The 19,648-nt window shown below is 49.7% G+C and overlaps 1 protein-coding gene across 1 annotated transcript; it reads left to right on the top strand.

The window, feature by feature from the left end:
• Positions 1-4,340: 4,340 nt before the first annotated feature.
• TNFSF15 (TNF superfamily member 15) lies at positions 4,341-17,996 on the top strand. The gene is made up of 4 exons (XM_027727428.2): positions 4,341-4,758; positions 11,050-11,098; positions 11,794-11,841; positions 17,296-17,996. Exons 1-4 carry the CDS (start codon positions 4,561-4,563, stop codon positions 17,721-17,723), a joined length of 723 nt encoding a protein of 240 aa, XP_027583229.1. The 5' UTR covers positions 4,341-4,560; the 3' UTR covers positions 17,724-17,996.
• The last annotated feature ends 1,652 nt before the right edge of the window (positions 17,997-19,648 follow it).

Raw genomic sequence — 19,648 nt, 5'->3', positions numbered from 1 at the left:
CTGGGAAGTCACAACCAGTGCTGAGAGTGCCCAGCACCAGGTGCTGCAGCTCTGTACACATCATGTCTCTGGTGGGAGACTCCAGATGACCCAACAAAACACCAACAGGAAGGAAGTGACAGGCTGAAGAGGAGCAAATTCACACCCTGATTCCCCCTCTCCCAGCTGAAGGATGCTCTGTGCTGTCTTCCCATGGGGAATCTCACAGGATTCACTTGCAACAGTGCAGATAAAACACCAACCACTCTCAACACAGTGAACAAAAATCCCTTTGAAAACTCTTAGAAAATGTGTGAAACGGGCTTTGAATGCTGAATTACTTTTTCTCCATACTCACTGCAAGCTTCAGAACTAAAAACACAGCCTTGGAATCATAGAACTATAGGATTGTTTAGTTTGGAGAAGACCTTGAAGATCATGGAGTCCAACCATTCCCCCAGCACTGCCAAACCCACCACTAACCACGTCCCAGGTGCCACATCTACATGGTTTTTAAATCCCTCCAGAGATGGTGACCCCACCACTGTCCTGGGCAGACTGTCCTAGTGCTTCACCACCCTCTGGGCGAAGAAAATTTCCCTGATATCCAACCTAAACTTCCCTTGGAGCAGCTTGAGGCCGTTTCCTCTCCTGCTGTCCCTTGTTCCCTGGGAGCAGAGCCTGATATCCTCCCGGCTCCCTCCTCCTGTCAGGGAGTTGTAAAGAGTGAGAGGGTCCCCCCTGAGCCCCCTTTTCTCCAGGATGAACCCCCCCCCCATCTCCCTCAGCTGCTCCTGGTTGTCCAGATCCTTCCCCAGCTCTGTTGCCACCTCTGGACATGCTCCAGCCCCTCAGTGTGAGTGAGGGGCCCAAAACTGAACTGAGTCATTACCTGATGTACACAAGGAATGAATAAGGATAAAATATGCTGAGTATTTTCCATGCTAGAGACAGGAATACCTGTCATACCATCCCTGTGTATCCTACCTTATCCTCACCACGGATCTGATTCAGCTTGCCCTTGGACAAAAAGCCCTCACACACGTCATGCACAAGCATGTAGAGAGAACAGAAAGCACTTCAGAAAGGAGGGAAAGCTCCGCAGCACAGAGGTGACATGCCCTGGGGACAAGCTCTTCCTTTGATTCCCTAATTCCTTTTGTGCTTTTCCTCACCTTTAAAAGCCTTCCTAAGCCCCGAATATGTAAGTCTATAAAAACATCTCCCCTCTTTGAAGCTCGTTAAAGTGCCGAGGTGAGCGGGATCGGGAAGCTCTGCCGATTTCTCTAATCAGTAGAAACTATTCAAGGATCACAGGCTGGGACTCGTCTGACAAGAGCAGGAGAATTTGCATAACAGGGAGGGCTGAGAGCTGAGCTGGGGACAAACAGGGAGCAGCAGGAGACACATGAAGAGTGACATGACATGACAGGACAGGACATGACATGACCAACAGCTGAGCGGGACTGTCCCTGCCTGTGCCCCGACTGCAAGGACCCAGTTCCATTTGTGAGAAAGATGAGTCTCAAAAGTCACCATTCCCTGTCCTGCACCGGGGAGGGCTGGGAAACATCCCAGTACAGCCCAGCACTGGGTTTCTTCTGGCCACTGTACTGCTGAGCCACCGTGGGAGAGTCACCTCTGCCAGGTGCACTTGTGCTCTGGAGAGGAAAAGAAATTTCTCCTCCTCTTCTTGGGATTCTCAAGAACAAATTGTAAGCTTGAGTGCAGAGAATGAGCCTGTTCCTGACTCATCTCAAGGGCTCAGCTCCTGCTCTCCAAGGCTCTGGCTGCTCTTCCAGCCAAAGGTTTGCAGGTCACACACCACTGCAAGGAGTCTGACGCCAATTAAAGCTCTTATGAGCTCTTTTAACTCGGAACTGACTCACCTGGAAATCCTAGGAAAACACAACAAAAACAAACTCCCGGGTGTTTGCTTGAGTACAGATTGGAGTTATCTGCTTGCAAAGGCCTTGAACATATATTAAGCATTTTGTGGCACTCACAGTGAAGGGAAAATTAACTTTGACACTCGTGGTCAAAACGTTAGTGTCAGTTTTTTAGTATTCTGCCCTGGAATAAACAACTGAGATCCAAGGGGGGGATGATGGGAGTGGAGGGGAGAGAAACAGTAAAAAAAAGTCACATCTCTACACAGCACTTCCACAGAAATACAAAGTTTTTCACTTGATAATAAATGGAGCCACACCTACCCCTGAACTCGGTTCTGGGGACTGTAAAAGCAGAGATTAGTCCTTGTCGCCAAGGTTTTACAGTCTAAATGAAAACAAATAGTGAATTATAGAAGGAAAGAAAGTCAGGCACATGTGAAAGGTTTCCAAGGAGTGCTGTGGCTTGGCTTGGATTCCAGCACACGGTTTTGGTGCTTTATCAAACAACGTGTGGCGGAAGAGGGGCTGGACACGAGCCAACAGTGTGTTCCGGCTGCCCAGAATTCCAACGTGTCCTGGGCTGTTCCCACAGCTTGGAGAGCAGGTAAAGGGGGGGATTCTGCCTCTCTGCCCCCTCAGGGGAGACCCCCCTGCAGAGCTGCTCCAGCCCTGGGGAACAGCACAGAGAGCACATGGAGCTGCTGGAGAGAGTCCAGAGGAGGCACCAGGATGATCAGAGGGATGGAGCAGCTCTGCTGGGAGGAAAGGCTGGGAGAGCTGGGATTGTTCAGCCTGGAGAGGAGAAGTTTTGGGTGACCTAGTATGGCCTTCCAAGACATGAAGGGAGCCTGCAAGAAAGATGGAGAGAGAGTATTTCCAAGGGCCTGGAGTGACAGGACAAGGGGGAATGGCTTCCCACTGCCAGAGGGCAGGGATAGATGGGATATTGGGAAGAAATTGTTCCCTGTGAGGGTGGGGAGGCCCTGGCACAGGTTGCCCAGAGAAGCTGTGGCTGCCCCATCCCTGCAAGTGTTCAAGCTGATATTGGACAGGGCTTGGAGCAACCTGGGCTGGTGGAAGGTGTCCCTGCCCATGGCAGGGGGTGGAACTGGGTGATATTTAAGGTCCCTTCCAACCCAGGCCATTCTGTGATCCTGTGATTTACCAGTTCTCTTTTAAACCATGCTGGTTTTCACTATTTCTTGCTTACTCCTTCACACTTTCTCTTTCCCTGGCCTATTCCCTCTCCAGCCTGCTGGCAGGGATCCCATCCTTGCTGCTGGCAGCCTCAGTCACCCTCACTAACCAAACCACGTGTTCTTCTCAGAGCATGACTTTTACCTCTCTGGTGTATCAAGAGCTTCTCCAGACTGCTGTAATAGTCTGTTATTGAAGTGACAAGAGCTGGTTGAATTTTTAATGAATATTTTACAGATGTCCTGGGACATCTGAGAAAATAGTTTTCTTTCTTTGACCTTATTTTTTAATAACCCAAACCTGAAATGCCTTTCACGGGGAGGTGAGGGAAACCAAACCTTGTTGCTCTCTCACTAAGAAATCTGCAAGTTTCCAGCCTGTTTCTCTACCCAGGGAAAAAGGAGAAGTTTCTGAACATCACTGTGTGTGCACATAGACATCAGAGAAAGTTTCCATTTTAAAGAGAACTTTCCTGGGGAAAAAAATTCTGATTTCAACAGCCTGGGTAAATCTAAATGACAACATGTCCACAGATGGGTCCTGCCAAGCACTTCCTAAATGGCACTGGAGGAGGGGGCTGCTGTGGAGTGGTAAGGAGCAAGCAAGAATTAGCCTTCCCTGGGATACAGGAGTTATTTCCAGCTGGACATCAGCTTATTCCTCCAGACCTGTTGTTGAGCAGCTCCAGAGATTGTCCATAGGAGTAGCCCTTCTCAGCTGTCAATAAAGGAAGATGATATATTTTTCTTCCAAGTGCAATGAAGTCACATTGATTTTCAAGAAACAATAACAGGCTTTCCTGAAAGCACAATTAAAATGATTTTGGAGAAGAACCCCAGAGCAGACAAACATCCCACTTCAGGCCTGACCCTGCACTCTTTGGTGCAAAAGATGCACGTTGAGCAACCTGCAGCCTGATGTGGATTCTGCTAAAATGTAGAGATGAAGCAACGTTTCAGAGAACCAGAGCCCTTCTTTGGGGTCACTTACTCCTCACCTTCCCTAAAATCCTCTTCCCCTTTGTCTGGGAAAGAAGAAACTGCCGGGCTTCGTCCCCTCTGCCGCTCTCGCTCCCCCCCTGCTTCTCACTTTCACTCCCATTGGTTTCATGTTCCCTCTGCCATGCGGAAAAGCTTTCAAGTCTCTCCAGCCCAGCAGCAGGGTTTATCCTGGTTCCACCCACTGGGACTTTCCTGGCTTCCTTCAGCACTGAGAGAGGGGGGAGGAAAGAATAAAAAAAAAAAAAAGCGGTGGGGAGGCAGGGAGCGGGCAGGGAGCGCGGGGAGCCCGGAGCTCCCGGTCCCCGCGCTTGGGTTTCTATTGTAGGCGGCGCATTCCTCGGGAGGGAGGGTGTGTGTGTGTGTGTCGGTGCCTTCCCACACTCGGGGCAGCTCTTATTTAATGGGGGTCTCCATGCAGGGCAGACGCCAGAGGAGGTTTTGCCGTCCCCGGCTCCCAGCGAGGAAGAGCATCTCGCCCGGCAGGAGCTGCCATGGAGCGCGTGGTCGAGATAACGCCGGAGGCAGCGGCTCCCGGGATCAGCCCAGGCTCTGGGATGCTCCTCAGGAAGGATTTGAGGAGGATACGGTGCGCGGTGCTGCTGTGCCTGCTCTCGGTGCTGGTCCTCATGCTGCCCATCGCCTACCTGCTGGTTGGGAACCTGCGAGCGCCCAGCTCCTGCGGCAGCCAGGTAAGGCACTCGCTCCTCATTCCTGCCGGGAGGAGCGTCCTGCGCCTCCAGGGCTGCGTTTGTTCGGGTCTTTTAATTCTCTTTACGAGTTTCTCGCGTTTAAGGGAATGTGTGAGGCTCGCTGTTATGTTCCTCCTTTCTTACGCTGAGAAAAACCGCCCGGGATAAATCATATTACTGCTCAGAATTCTGTGATTCTGTGATTCAGACTTTTTAACTAACGGTTCCTGTTCTTGTCTTAATTTCGCTGAGGTCACAGTACAATGCATGACTTTAAAACTTTTATTGGCATGCTGCAGGCAATGCTTCAAAAACCACTAGTTGATGTAAATCAGTGTCTCTCCACTGATTTCAGCCAGATTTTCACACTGTGGCTCATTTTCCTCCCTTCTTTGGGGTTAAATCTGAGACTTCCCCTCCCGGTGTCTGATTTCAGCTGACCAGGCTGTGATGTCAGTGGGTAGGTCCCCCATCACTGGGCTGACAGTTCTTGTGTGTTATTAATGCAAACTTCTGCAGAGATCTGATCTGAGACAAGGAGCCTGGCCCTAAAATTCACTCCCTATTTTTCACTCTCCCTTAAAACTCTCTCTGGATCCAGGGATCTTCTCAGCTCTTCTCCATTGACAGCTGCACTCCCTTTGCTCCCAGTTCATGAGGTGCTGCTTCTAACACTCTTTCATGCTGCTCCATCCCTTCTGGTGCCAGTCTGCAAGTGCCCATTCCCACGGGACACTGTGAATTCAGCAGGACTGTGCCATGCCACCAGGGTGCATGTGTGTCTGGAGAATTCTACCCTCAGCTCTGAAATCCCCCAGCTAATCAGTGTGCTTGCTAGGAGCTTATTTAGGATAAATAGGAAGAGGCCTCGAAGGCAGGTTTGTAACCTTGTTTAGCCTGGGGATGTTTAGGGGGTGTGAGAGCCCTGCAGGGATGTGCCAGCCCCTGGTTGACCCTGAGCTCGTTCCCCAGTGCAGCATCCTCTGTGTTACCTGGTTCTACCTTCATGCAGCCTTGTGTGGCACCTCTTCTGTCCAACCTGCCAGTTCCTTGCCTGTGTGAAATGTGTTACTGCCCCGACCCTGCCACTGCTGTTGAGGCCAGTGGGTGCACACGAGGTGAAGAGTCTCAGCTGCACCGGGCTTTGCTTGAGGTTGTACAGAGCAGAACAGCTCAGCCTTGAAACAGAGTGAAAGAATAACAAAGTGTGAGCTTGTTTGATCAATCTGATGCGTTCCTGGCTCTTGATCCTGTTGGCAGAGTTAGCAGAGAAAAGTGTTTTTACTAGTGGGCTTGGCTACTTAAGGAGAAGAGCACAACGTCAGCCCTGAGCACCGCTCCAACCCGGGCTGCCCTGGTGTTACATCCACTCTTGTGCACTCAGTTATCAGCATGTAACATTCCCACAGTGATGTAACGAGCTGATCAGATGACTTAACAACCCCTGTGAGTCCCAGGGAGGAAGAGGAAAGTCGTGGGGCTGGCTGGGTGCCCGCTGTGCAGTGGGAGGAGCTGCCCCTCAGCTGGCTCCTGCCTGCTTTCAGTTTTTCATTCATTCTCCTGTGTTCTGGCTCTGCCATCGGTGTTGTCCAGCAGGAAAGGGCAGATGGGTGGATTTTCCCACCTGTGTGGCTTTGTCTATAAAGTCCCCAAAGGGTCATGTCACACACTGAACCCAGGAGCTCAGTCCTGCCGTTCCAGTCCGTGGGAATGCTTCTTGGGAAAACGTCTTTTTGCATCTCCTTCTGCATTTGGAGAGTTAGAACTGGATTGTTAAATGGCTCCTTCCCCATGTGCTCCATTGATAGCCCAGACCAGGACTATTGGGACCAGATGTGTGTGTCAGAGCTCTCTGTGGCACTGGTTTTGGGGTGTGGGTGCCCTGGGCATACTGGGACCAGTGGGCAGACCCCAGTTTGCCCCAGATGAGCATTGGTTTGCTGACCCTCCCAGCAGAGAGCCCACGGGAGGAACCCTCTCACTGCTGCAGGACTAGAGCTCAGCCCACACATGCTTGGATTGTCACCTTCTCGTGCTCTGGGGACAGTCCTGGGAGGAGGGAGGGACTCAGCATGTGAGAAGAAAACATAGTAAATTCCTGAGTGAGTCCTTCCTGGAGCAAGGGGAGGAGAAGGGGAGGTTTGTGCAAGAGGGGTGTGTTTTTCCTGGCACTCTGCCTGCGGGGTGAGGCAGTTTGGTCATCTCTGCCTCTGTGTGGGTGCACATGGTGTCACCTCCTGCCTCTGAAGGGATGCAAACTCACCTTTCCCCTAGAAATGTCCCTTTCAGGAAAAAGCAGGGCAAGTTATGTCATTACAACATGTGTGAGCCACCGGTTTTCCGTCTGTTATGGTACAATGAACCTTGGATGAATAATTCAAGTTTGATGATGGTTTCCCTGGACACCTTCCAGGCTCACTGCACTGCTCCTTTTGGAAAGAGAAGTCACTTTCTTTTATGCTCCAAGACAGAGTGAGGTGAGAAAATGGAGTTCTTTAAATAATAACACATGGCTTGTGTTATTAGCAGGAAAAACATATAAAGGCTCTAGTGGTGCCCTTCCAGAGGAAGGCCCAGGAGTGCTGCTTATCCTTCCCCAAAGGGAAGCCAAGTTTCAGTCTGAGTTCATAAATCTCTCAAAGGAGCAGCTCAGCAGCCAAGAGAATCTCTGGCTGCCCCAGCAACCTGCTCAGCTGGCCCAGGAAAGCAGAGCATCCAGTCCTGTGGCCTGGAAACAAACTTGGGTTTATTTTCATGGCATCCTTGGCATGTCAGGACCACAAAGAGAAATTCCAGAGCCTGTCCAAAGGGCTGCTTGTGAACCTGTGTGCCACGTCTGTGCCATGGCAGCTTGGCAGTGGAGAAGGGGCTTGAAAGTCCCAGCAGCTCCACCTGGATCCCATCCCAAAGGAAGTCAGAAATCTGGCAACAAAGCTTAGAAAAGATCCCCCCACATGGGAAAGAGACTCTGAAATGGCTTCCTGATGTGTAGGGATGGAGAAATGCCTGGGGAGGAGCAGGGGGTGTTGTCCCTGGATGGGCCCAGGTGTTGGGGTTCCCCTCCCAAGAGCAGCAGTAAAACTCCTGAGTGGCCACTGCTGCTGGATGCACGTGGTCCTTGTGGGCACAGAAGGCCAAGAGTATGTGCCCTGGGTCCAGACTTCCTCTGGGCACTACTGTCCAGCCAAAATGTTCTTATTGAGGCCAGTTTTTACTGGCACTGGACAGGTCCCTACCAAAAACACCCAGCCCAGGCCATGCAGCATCTCTGGAGAGAGCAAAACTTGGCTCTGTGTACCACCTATGAGCTGTAAAATAGTGTCCTGTGCTAGAACTGGAGTGGATGGAGGTACTGGGCATGTTTTGTTTATTAATGCCTCTGCCTGAAGTGCCAGCTGCTTTTCCCACACTGTTCTCTGCTGGATATCCCTGGCCCTGTCCAGAGGTTCAAGAGCCAAAGCACAGGAACAGGGGATGTTCAGCCCTTCTTTTTGGGTTTAGCAATACCTGGGTATAAATGCACTGGGGCTTTTGGACATCCTTGACACCAAAACCACCTAGGTTTGCATCCATGCCCTGAGGGTAACAGCTGCCTGTCCAGGATGTCTGTGAGTCAGCTGGAAGGTGGGATTTTCAGCATCACTCAGGGCTGGTTGGTCTCTCCCCAGTAACCAAAGGGAAAATCAAAGCAAGGCAGTGAACTTTTCAGCAAGAAAGGAAAAGAGAGACAAGAAAAGCACTAATTGTGTAAATGATCAATTGTCTCCTGCTGCTTAGCTCTGTTCACCATCAATGTACAACATCTGTGCCTGTTTGGGACAAGTATTACTGACACCTGCTCATTATGTAGCACTGCCTGGTGCCAAAACATTTTCTCTAAGAGATTTCTATTTTTATCCTTATCAGAAAGCACAATTAGGAATAAAAAGACCAGCCATGGCTTTGCCAACAGCAGGATAACTTCCCACCTTGCAGCACCCTGCTCTATCTGCATCCCACTGTCCTTTAGCATCTGGGAAGGAGCTCCTGCACCTGGAGTTTCCATCTGGATTTCTTTGGAAAGAAGTAAATTCAGGTTTAAACAGAACCATTCTGTTACCTTTTACAAAGAAGCAGGATTCTTCTCGCTCTCCTTCCCATTTTCCCACCACCTCTGTTTGTATTGCAACATCCAAGTTTATCTGAAGTACGTCAGCAGAAATTAGGCTTCAAGTATGCAAACAGTTCCCCAGAAGTTCCAGACTGAAATGTAGGTTTGTGGTTGATTTGCAGCTCCTTGCAGTACTTAACACTGCTAGAAAATATGTCACTTGGCAACTCTGTAGGAAGTGTCACACAAATAATGGTGCAAATGCACTCATATTTGCATCCATGTGGCTGAAAGTAAGGGCAGAGCGTGAGGGAAATCCTCAGTCCTGATCTTGAGCTTCCCAGCAGGGGAAGGACAAAGTCACCTGGTTGTGACTGTGTCACATCAACAGCACAGACATGTTTAGGCACCACAGCAAGCAGGACCTTGGAGAAAGTCCTTGGGCACAATGAAAGGCCCTGACATCTCCCTGACCACACAGCAACTCTCCCTCAGCCCTACCCTGAGCTGTCACACCACCACCTCTGCCAGAGGGCACTTCCAGCAGAGCAGGAGGCTGTGGGGTGATGTAGTTGTGTGCAGGTGGGCAAGGCTGTTTTCCTGCTGTGTTTTTTTCCCAACACACTGGAGCAACTATTGCAGAAATTACAGTTTTCTGCAGGAGCACACGGATGTTTACTGCTGATAAAACCTCAGATTAGCTTTGGGTTTACCAGACTAGCCAGCAGTCCCTGAACCCAGGCAGCCTGCTTCTTCTTCCACAAACATTCTCCTTTCCCCAGCTAATATAAATTATCTATTTTCTACTTCTCCTCTAACATAAATCGCCTATTTTCCACTTCTCCTGTGGTATTTGAAGCTGTGTGAGACACAGCCACCAGCAGACAGCTCCAGCATTTCCATACTAATCCTGTTCCAGCCTGCTTATTAAAAATGCATCAAACCCTTTGCTGCAAGTTGGCCAGTGGCAGTTTATTCAATGTATTTTTGGGAACTGTCCATAAACCAAACCACAGCAACCCCGTGGGCTCTGACAGGTGTGATGGGGGTTCCCAACAGCCCTGGGAGTCAGCTCTGAGCTGGCTGCACACCCCACACTGGCTGCTCCCTGCTGTGCCCTGGGGTGGCACAGGGGATGCCCCTCACTCCCCAGGGAGCTGGATCCAGAGTCAGCATCCCACAGCAACCTCCCTTTGGAGCTGGCACGTGGCCGTGCCCGGGTGTGAGTCAGGAGGAGCAGCCCTGGCAGGCGTGTGCCAGGCAGGCAGCACAGCCCCTGGGAACTGCTCCACCTCAACATCAGAGGCACTTGGCAGGGCCCAGGGCTGTGCCCTGCAGGAGGGAGTGCTGGGAGTGCTCAGCTCTAGGAGGTAAGAGCTGAGGGAGGATGAGCCACCCTGCCCTCCCCTGGCACAGTGTCAGCGAGCTGCTGAGCTCACCCTCTGCCAGCTGCTCTCTCAGACCTGCTCAGCTCTTCTCTCACGCTGCTCAGCTCCTCTCTGCCTGCCCAGCAGGTCACCCAGCATCCGAGGCAGGCCCAAGCAGCACATCCACAGTCTGAAATCACACCGATGCAGGAAGTGGCACTGACTGCCATGGTCCAGTTGACGAGGTGGGGTTGGGTCAAAGGTTGGACTCAGAGGTCTTTTCCAACCTGGCTGACTCTGTGTGTGAAAAGCAGGTGTAGCTGATACACCTCAGTAAGTCTCTTTGTTATGGAGGAACCCAGTAAAGGCTCAGACCTGCCAGGTCTTGAGACAGGGGAGCATTGCCCATGTTGCTCTGCTTGCTCTGCCTGGGTTGAGGGACAGGAGGCTCTGAGCAGCAGAGGAGCTCCAGCAGTGCTTGGTGGAGTCACCATCCCAGAGGAGGGCTGGCAATGCCTAATTCCCACTGCCCACTCTGCTGGGCCTCTCCCAGTTTTGCCAAGGGCTCATCCAGACTGGAGTTTAACAAATCTCACCCCCAGAAGCCCAGGTCCTGTCTCTGGCACCTTTTCAGAGGTGCAGTTTCAAACCTACAGGAGAAATCTCTTGCAGTGAAGCAAAGCCTTGTCAGGGCTCCTCACTTTTCATTAAAGCTCTTGGTGAACTCTCTGACTTGCTGTAGCACATTCCATTTTCTGGGATAACTCAGACAAGCCCCTTTGTGGAGGTTCCTCCTGGAACCCTGAGCTAACTGCTGGTAAATCTCTCCTGCAGGTCCCAGAGGAGAGGGGCTCCCTCTTTCTGAAGCAACGGGCAGTAGATGGTAAGTTTGCCAGACCTTTCTCCCATCCCAGCAGCTTTGGATACAATCCAAGAATGCTGCTGCCTCCTGCTCTCACCTCCCTAATCCCTCCTTCCAAACAACCAGGGCAACCAGAGGCAAACGTGGGTGACAAGATGCAGGGAGGTAACTGGGGGCATAGTGGGTGAGCATGTCTAACCCCAGGGCTGTGCTCTGTCTGTGCAGGCACAGACCTCTCCTGCAGCTCTGTGGGATCAGTGTGACCCCCTGAACATGCAAAAGCAGGAATTTGGGAGCCCCTGCATGCCAAAATCTCATCCATGTTCACCCTCCGGCAGCTCTGACAAACTCACTCACTGCAAAGGGATTTTGTCACCTCAGTGGTGTCAATAAGAGATCACAGCAAATAACTCCTGACTCCCCGTGGAAATGGAAAGGGCTTGCACACCATTTCCTTGGTGTCATCATCACCACTCACATCTTGTTGACTTAGGAAAAGGTTCTTCCCCCAGAGGGTGGTTGGCACTGACCAGGCTCCCCAGGGCAGTGGGCACAGCCCCAAGGCTGCCAGAGCTCCAGGAGGGTTTGGACAACGCTCTGAGGGACAGGGTGGGATTGTTGGGGTGTCCTGGGCAGGGCCAGGAGTTGGAGACTCTGATTCTATGACTTGAACAGCAGCAAACAGCCTTACACCTCTTTTTTTCCCTCTCCCTCAGTTACAGACACACTTTCCAGTGCAGAGAAGCCCCGAGCTCACCTAACAGGTAAATTTGTTCCAAACTGAAGCCTTTCCTGGGGGGTCTTACAGATGTTGTGGTGCAATAGCCTTGTTCTGCATGGATCTGATAGGATCAGGTGTTGCAGGAAACGGGGGGAAAATAATCATCAGCTTTGCCTTGCTGACAATGACAGACTGAGTGCAGGCTGTGTCTGCAGGAAAGGGCCCACAAGGGAGGTAAAGGACAGAAATGTCACCACTTTGCCAAGCTGTTTCTTCCACTGAATGAGCTGTTTCTTCCACTTGAAACTGAGCTTAAATAAGTGCCTGATATCCCAGAGATCTGCTGAATCCCTCGAAAAAGGCAGGGGAAGGAGCTCAAGTGATCCCTTGTGGAGCAGTGAATTGGCAAGAACTACCAGATTCGTAGCATAATCAGGTCAAATAAGGCCAGTTTTAGACTTTGTTTTTCTGCAAGGCCTGACTTGGGTCACACACACCATATTCCCATCAAATCCCCCCCTTTTCCAGTGAGATCATCTCTAACACACGTCAGAGCAAGCAAAGGGAGGGTAATGCCAGGCTGAACCCTCCAACCCTTTCTCTTGTGTTAGGAAGGTGGTATCACAAAGCCCTATTGCAGGGTGGGCTGTCATGTCTTTCCAAGGGGCTTTCAGGCCTTTCCAAAGGGTTGCCATGCCTTTCCAAAGGGATTCCATGCCTTTCTGAGGGCCTGCCAGCATCTCCAAGGTTCCCATCTCCCCAGCTCATCCTTGAGGGCTGTCACTGCCCCGAGACATCCCCCAGCTCCATCCTCACCAGCTCGACCCACCTGGAAAATTCAGGCATTAGCAGAGAAGAGAGGAAAGTGCTGGAGGATTTTCCAGCTGATCTGAGGCAATTTATACCTCCCTAAAGTCCAGCTCAGTGCAGAGACTTCCCCAAACCCCTGAGTGCTGCCCCAGGATGCTCTTTCCAACCTGAAGCAGGACATGGTGTGACCCTTCACACAAACCCACCTCCAGGGTTCAATCCATCAGTAGTTCAGGGCTGATTCCTTTCCCAGCAGAGTTTTCTTTCCCTAACCCACAAACTCCTTCCTGATGGTCCCCACCCCTTTGTCACAGAGCTCCAAAACCAACCTGGCCTTGCCCAAAATCCCATCTTTGCTCAAGTGCACGTTTGCAGGAGCACAAGGACCACGTCTCCTCCAGTTTCCAAGGGGGACCCTGTGGTAAAAGAGGTCCAGAGGCTCCTGGTGCAGTGACCCAGAGGAGCAGCCAAGCACTGCTCTGCTCAGGGGAACTCCCCCAGGTTGCACAAAAGCCCAGTTGCCACAGGGAAGCACCCAACAGTTTTCTTCAAGTTTCCTCAGGCCCCATATTGACCAAAATTCCTTCACCATCATTCCCAAGCAGCCTCCCTGGGATTGAGCCCATCCTCTCCACCTGGTGCTGTGACATGGTCACACTTGGCCACGGCCAGGAGCACAAAAAGAGAGGATTAAGGGGATTTTATGTCTCCTGTCTGTGCAGAAAACCCACACCCAACCTGCTGTGCTGTGTAGGCATCAGGGAATCCAATATCCATGGATTTAACTTTGACCTTTTCTTAGCCCAAACGTATTTCTGGTGCTGTACCTCGTGACAATGAGTTTCCAAGCTTAACAGCACATTGTATTTCCTGTTATATTCAACAGAATTTAACAGAAAACATTTCCTGTTATATTCAGCTTTTGTGCACAATAATTTATTGGGTTCCACCCTGGTTTTCTTTTCTCAGAAATCATGACTTATCCTAGAAAGAGTAAAAGGAATAATTATTCCCCTGCTCTTTGTTACATTCCTGCAGCTCAGGTACCGTTGTCAGAGTGAAAGTGGGAGACTACAAACCCTCACCTGCAGGAAATCTTCCCCAGATCTCCCTTCAGTCTGTAATTTTCTAGTTTTAGGGACATATTTCTGAAGGTGAAAGCAGAGGAGTGAGAGGAATGAGAAGTAGCCAGAGCACTTCCATGGGAATGTGTCACTGAATTGGCATCAATAACTCAACATTTTGCTCTCTGTTCTTTATAATGAATTTTCCACCTGATTTCGGCCTCTTTCACACACACTGAGCATTTTGAGCTTATCCAAACTGACATCAAGGTCTCCTCTCCCCGGGAGGTTGTAACTAGTGAGGAATGGCACGAGCTGTGGGAATACCCAGCTCAGGCTCTTCTCCATCCCCATTGATGTATCCTTGGTTCTGACTTCTCCATCCCTGCCATCACCCCCCCTCCACTTATCTGGTTGCACTTTGGGTCAGGATGAAGACCAGCATCTCTTCCTTCTTGTCACCAGCCTGTGGCTCAGCTGGGTGACCTGTGCTGTAGAGACTCCATCGGGTTCCTGGCTCACACTCACTGTGTGCAGTGGTACCTAAATACATCATGAAATCTGAGGAGAGCATCACCTTCAGTTCCAAAGCACCTTTTAAGGGCTGTGTTAAGTTCTCAGGGCATGAATTTGAGCAGCAGAAACCCTGCAGCCACAGGATTTTGCTGTACACGTTGTGCAAGGCTCGGACTCAAATCTCTTGCTGAGCCTCAGAGCAGAGTTCAGGGTTAGAGTCTCACACTGGGGAGGGCTCAGAGTTGTAGAAACCCTCCAAGTTCACTATGCCACAAAATACACCCCAAATATGACAAGCAACAGGAATTCTCCAGCCAGAGACTAAAGCAAAAGGGATTTGGGGACAGGAAAAGTAAGGAATGCCAGAAATTTATAGTGGAAGGAACCGTGGTAATGAATCCCTTATTAAAAGCAGATTTTACTTACCTCAAGAATTAGCACAACAGGTATGTTTGCAGGAAGTGTAGCTCCATAATTTATGAAATCAATAAATAAATGGCAAGTGCAAAGTACAAGTGCTGCTAGAAAAGGATGTGTAGAAAGGCACTTGGACATGTATTTCAATATTATATTCAACTTGAGTATGTATTGTACTACTTGAACATGTATTTTTCCTCTTGACCAGCACTGAAAGAATGGGAAAAATTAACTAACTTGAAAATAGAGAGCTTCAATAGAGTGAGATTTATCCTAAAAAAGGAGGTTATAACTGTTAAACTTGCCTAATTCTCAAAGTTTTGAAATCATGTAGATCATTTGAGCTCCTCTTAGTTATAAGGAACGCTGAGGAGTTGTGTGTCATCGACATCTGAAACACGTCATCTGCACAGACAGGAATATTTCACAGGCAGCTTCTCCTCCATTCCCCCCCCCCAAAAATTCCCAAGATGGAAAAGAGCCCAGGACATTTTTTGGAAATATTCTGATCCGTCCTATCTCAAACAAGTTCTCCTCTGCTGTGAGTTGCTCTCTGATGTGTTACCCCAAGCTCCTGTAAGTCTTAGACTGACTCCAAGCTCCTTGAGCTCCTGCCAGGACTCAGATCAGTCCCTGACACCCAGAGGTGGATGAGGAGGAAGGCAGACCACGACTACTTTCTCTTTTACCTTCTTTTATTCCTCTCCTTCTGTATCAGGCAAAGTTCCATTGGTTCTAAACATCATAGTCCTTACAATACTTCCATAATTTAGCTTGGCTTGCTCCCACAATCCCTGTGGGTGTTCCCACACACAGAAGCACTCTCCCTTTGTTCTTTGCCTCCTGGGGAAAGATCAGAAAGATTTGATACTTCAGCAGCACTGACAGGCAGGCTGGAAAAAAAAGGGCATTATTTTATTGTGCTACTCAGAGAATATGCAAGGAATTGCTCTCCCAACACCTTCTGGGCTCCTTATGGATTATTTACTGCTAGACAAGAAAGGGAATGGATGCCCCTGGGAGCTGAGAACATTCCCTTTTCTGAATCTCATCTCACCCAGGATAAACCTAATGGTTATTGCCAAGGGAACTTCAAAGCCTTCCCTTCCCTCCATTCTGTTTGTCTCCCTGCCCATGCACACACACCCCTTCCCCAAATATGGAATCAAAACTAACTTTAAACAATAACTCAAGCTCATTAAAAAGGTCTCAGTTCCTGGAAATCAGTTCCCTCAGTCATTCTCAACATTCCTCATTGATTTTCCAGGTTCATTTTAACACCTGGCAGGATCTTGATGGGTTTTATCCTCTTCCTTTCCACTGCCTGTGTTTTATCACAACAATTGGTGTTTTACCACGATTTTATGTGGCAGCCAGTAAAGAGCAGAGACAACTCTTGCTTCCCTGCAGAAAAATGTGCAAGTGCTGAGGCTTGTTCTCCTGGCTGTGGTGTGAGAGACATTTAAATGGTGGAGGAAAGGTGAAGGGAATAGGGCAGCAATTCCCTGATTGTTCCCCTAAGAGTCTGCAGCCTGGGGAGCATCCTCAGCTTGGATCAGCTGATGGTGGGGTCTGGATTAGAGCTCTGCTTGTAATCAGCTGCCAACAAGATTGAGAAAAAGCCTGGAGGAGTGTTGAGGCTGACACCAAGCTTAGGGGTTTGTCCCAGCCAAAGAGAAAAATGGTTTTAAACATGGTGTGCTGCTTCAAAATTGGGCCTCTTGAAGCACAGTGGGGTCTTCTGAGCTTTAGGTAAAATCAAATGGCACAAAGGCAAACCTACAGTAAAAGATTTGATTGAGAGCACTCAGGAGGATGAGAAAGCTCAAACCCCCTTCAGGGAGCAACTTGGCTGGAAGAGAAGTTCAAATGTCTCAGAGCTTGGTGACACATGGTGGACATTCTGCCAGCACAGTAAGGGGGTCTTCTGAGCTTTTGGTAAAATCAAATGACATTGGTAAACCCAGTGAGCACCCCTGGAAATCCCACTGCACAGCTGGCCTGCAGCCGATTCAAGCTGTGAAATGAGAACATTTCTGTCCTTATTTTGATCACCCTGTTTGATCTGTGTCCAGTTCTGGGCCCCTCAGTTCAGGAAGGATATTGAGGTCCTGGAGCAGGTCCAGAGGAGAGCAACAAGGCTGGTGAAGGGACTGGAGCACAAGTGCTGTGAGGAGAGGCTGAGGGAGCTGGGGCTGTTCAGCCTGAAGAAGAGGAGGCTCAGGGGAGACCTCCTCACTCTCTGCAACTCCCTGACAGGAGGGGGGAACCAGGGGGGGTTGGTCTCTTTTCCCAGGCAACTCTCAGCAAGACAAGAGGGCTCAGTCTTGAGCCATGCCAGGGGAGGTTTAGGTTGGATATTAGGAAGAATTTCTTTCCAGAGAGAGTGCTCAGCCATTGGAATGGGCTGCCCAGGGCAGTGGTGGATTCTCCATCCCTGGAGGTGTTTAAGGACAGACTGGATGTGGCATCAGTGCCATGGGCTGGGAACCACGGCGGGGATGGATCAAGGGTTGGACTTGATGATCTCAGAGGTCCCTTCCAACCCAGCTGATTCTATGATTCTATGATTCTATGATTCTATGATTCTATGATCTCCTTGCCCCCTGAAGCAGAGATGTTCACCCAGCAGCACAGCCCTGGCTGCAGTGACCTAACCCACCTCCTCTCCCTCTCTGTTCCTCCCGCAGTGAAGAGACAAGACCCCAGCAGCGCCGTGGGGAACCACCTGCCCATCCTGCAGTGGGAAGACAAGCGAGGCTTGGCCTTTACCAAGAACAACCTGAGTTATTCCAGCAACGCTCTGGTGATTCCTGTGTCTGGGGACTACTATGTCTATGCTCAGGTCACGTTCCGAGGGCTCATCGAGAGCCCCAGCAAACACATTTCTGTCACTGAGATCATCACCAAGGTCACTGACAGCTACCCCGAGCCCACCCAGCTGCTGACAGGCACCAAGACCCTCAGTGAGAACTGGAATGGCTGGTACCAGCCCATTTATCTGGGAGCTGTGGTCTCCTTGGAAGTGGGGGACAAGCTGATGGTCAACGTCAGCGACATCAAGCTGGTGGATTACACCAAGGAGCACAAAACCTTCTTTGGGGCCTTTTTGCTGTAGGTCTCTGCCAGCAGCTGGGGAGGTTTTCCCTTCAGGGCCTTGGGGGGACCTTGTTGGACTTTGGCTTTGTTGGGTGTGCCTTGGGGTGCGATTCCTGCTGTTGTCCCTCCTCTGTACCACCACCCCCCTGCAGCTCATTGGAGCCTTCATTTAATGGGTAGGGAAAGCTGAAGTTGCAGGTTGAACTGAAATAACATCCCCTCCCAAAACCAAAAGAAACCACCAAAAAAAAAACCAACAAGAAACAACCAACCAACCAAAAAAAAAAACAAAACCAAGAGGAAAAAAAGAACTACCAAAAAAACCCCAACCAAAAACAAAATCCCCAAAACAAACAAACCAAAAGAAAAACAAAACCAAAAAAACACAAAACCAAACCAAAAACCAAAAACCAACCAACCAACCAACCAAACAAACAAAAACAAAGAGAAAAGTGAAAGTCTGATTGGAGGGAAAAAAATGTACTTTTGAGAGTAAAATTTGAAAGTTCTTCAAAGCTTTGTAAGCTAAGGGGGAACAGCTGATACCTGTGGGGAGGAATGTTGATCTGGAATATTGCAGCTAAGCTACATCTCTATTTCCACCTCCAATATCCAATTTCCTCAGCTCCGAAACAAAAAGTGTTTTGAATTTTCTCCAGCACTTCCAGTATAGTTTTGCATGACCCTCCTTCAGGTTCTCGGTTCTAAAAGGTAATGACTTTCCATCATTTCCTTATGAATAGATTCAGCACTTTGCACTAACAGAAAGCTCAGGCGAATTATTAACTGCTTAATTAATCCCTTCCAACTTCCCTGTAAAGTAGATTAAAATTGTGTCTCGTGGTTTGCAGCAGCTACTTGAAATTTTTTTTTTTTCCAAAGAAAAAAAATTGTTTACAGTTTTCTAAATCAACACTCAGCCTCAAAATGTTACCTGAAAGATGTAGGGAACACACACCAACAGCAGGAAAGTGGCATCTCCCCTCCAGGTCCTAATATTAGGAAAACAGAAAAAAAATCATGGCAGAGAGAGACACGCAGCAAAACTTAGCACACTTTTAAATCAGCCACTGAAATTTGGAGGGAAAGCCTCTGCAATATTTTGCTTTTGGTCATGTTTGATGCATAAAGAAATCTTGGTGCTTCCCCTTGTGCAACCATTGCCAGCGGTGCTGCCCTGACCTCGAGGGACTCCCTGGGTGAAGGTTGACCACCAGTTGTCCCTCCACAGGGTCAGAGGATGCAAAGACACCGTCCTGGTGTGCCCTGGGCAGGTGTGGAGCTCAGGAGGGTCTCACTTCCCACCTTGTTTATTTGCATGGTCCTCACTGTCCCTCAGGGAAAGTCCCCAGCTTTCCCTCTGCTCCTGCAGCAAAACCCAGCCCTGGCAATGACTCATGTTCTCAGAGATCTGGACTTTCAGTGGCTTTTCTTACAGTGGCCACCCTCCTTAAAACTGAACAGCTAAAAACAGGGGACTTCAATCTAACAGCATCTTCTGAAGCAGGGATCTCTATTTACCCAGGCTGTGATGGTCCAACTCCCACTGGAGTCAACCAAAGGAATCCTATTTATTTTAGGGCATGTCCCAAACACATTTGACTGTAATATTTAGATGAATATATCAGCTGAATGCAACTTCCAGGAGGTCTCACACCCCAGCACCCACCACCCAGCTCCTCTGAGACCTCCAGGCTTCACCCTCTGCCACTCCTTCCCTTTCCTGCCTCACCTCATGGGGTTCCCTCCAGTTTTCCACTTCTTGGCCAGAAATGACAGCAAGGCTTGATTTCCTAAACTGATATTCCTGCTCCAAGTGATGGTGGAGCCCAAATTCACACCACTAGTGTAGCACTGGGGATGGAGGTTGTAGCTGAGGAGCTGAACTGGGCAGAGAAGCTCTTTAGTGGAGACAGCCCAGCTGTTAAAAACCACGTGTGATCC

This window comes from Pipra filicauda, unplaced genomic scaffold, assembly GCF_003945595.2.
Source record: "Pipra filicauda isolate LSUMZ 115617 unplaced genomic scaffold, ASM394559v2 scaffold321_size1097455_pilon, whole genome shotgun sequence".
Lineage (NCBI taxonomy): Eukaryota > Metazoa > Chordata > Aves > Passeriformes > Pipridae > Pipra > Pipra filicauda.
The sequence above is the reverse complement of the archived record's forward strand: the minus strand, read 5'-3'. Positions and strand labels throughout refer to the sequence as shown.

Excerpts from the sequence above, each read along its gene's own strand:
- TNFSF15 (XM_027727428.2), top strand. The coding sequence starts at position 4,561 with ATGGAGCGCGTGGTCGAGATAACGCCGGAGGCAGCGGCTCCCGGGATC. Across the intron at positions 11,099-11,793 it reads GAAGCAACGGGCAGTAGATG|TTACAGACACACTTTCCAGT; the intron begins GTAAGTTTGCCA and ends CCTCTCCCTCAG. Across the intron at positions 11,842-17,295 it reads GCCCCGAGCTCACCTAACAG|TGAAGAGACAAGACCCCAGC; the intron begins GTAAATTTGTTC and ends TTCCTCCCGCAG.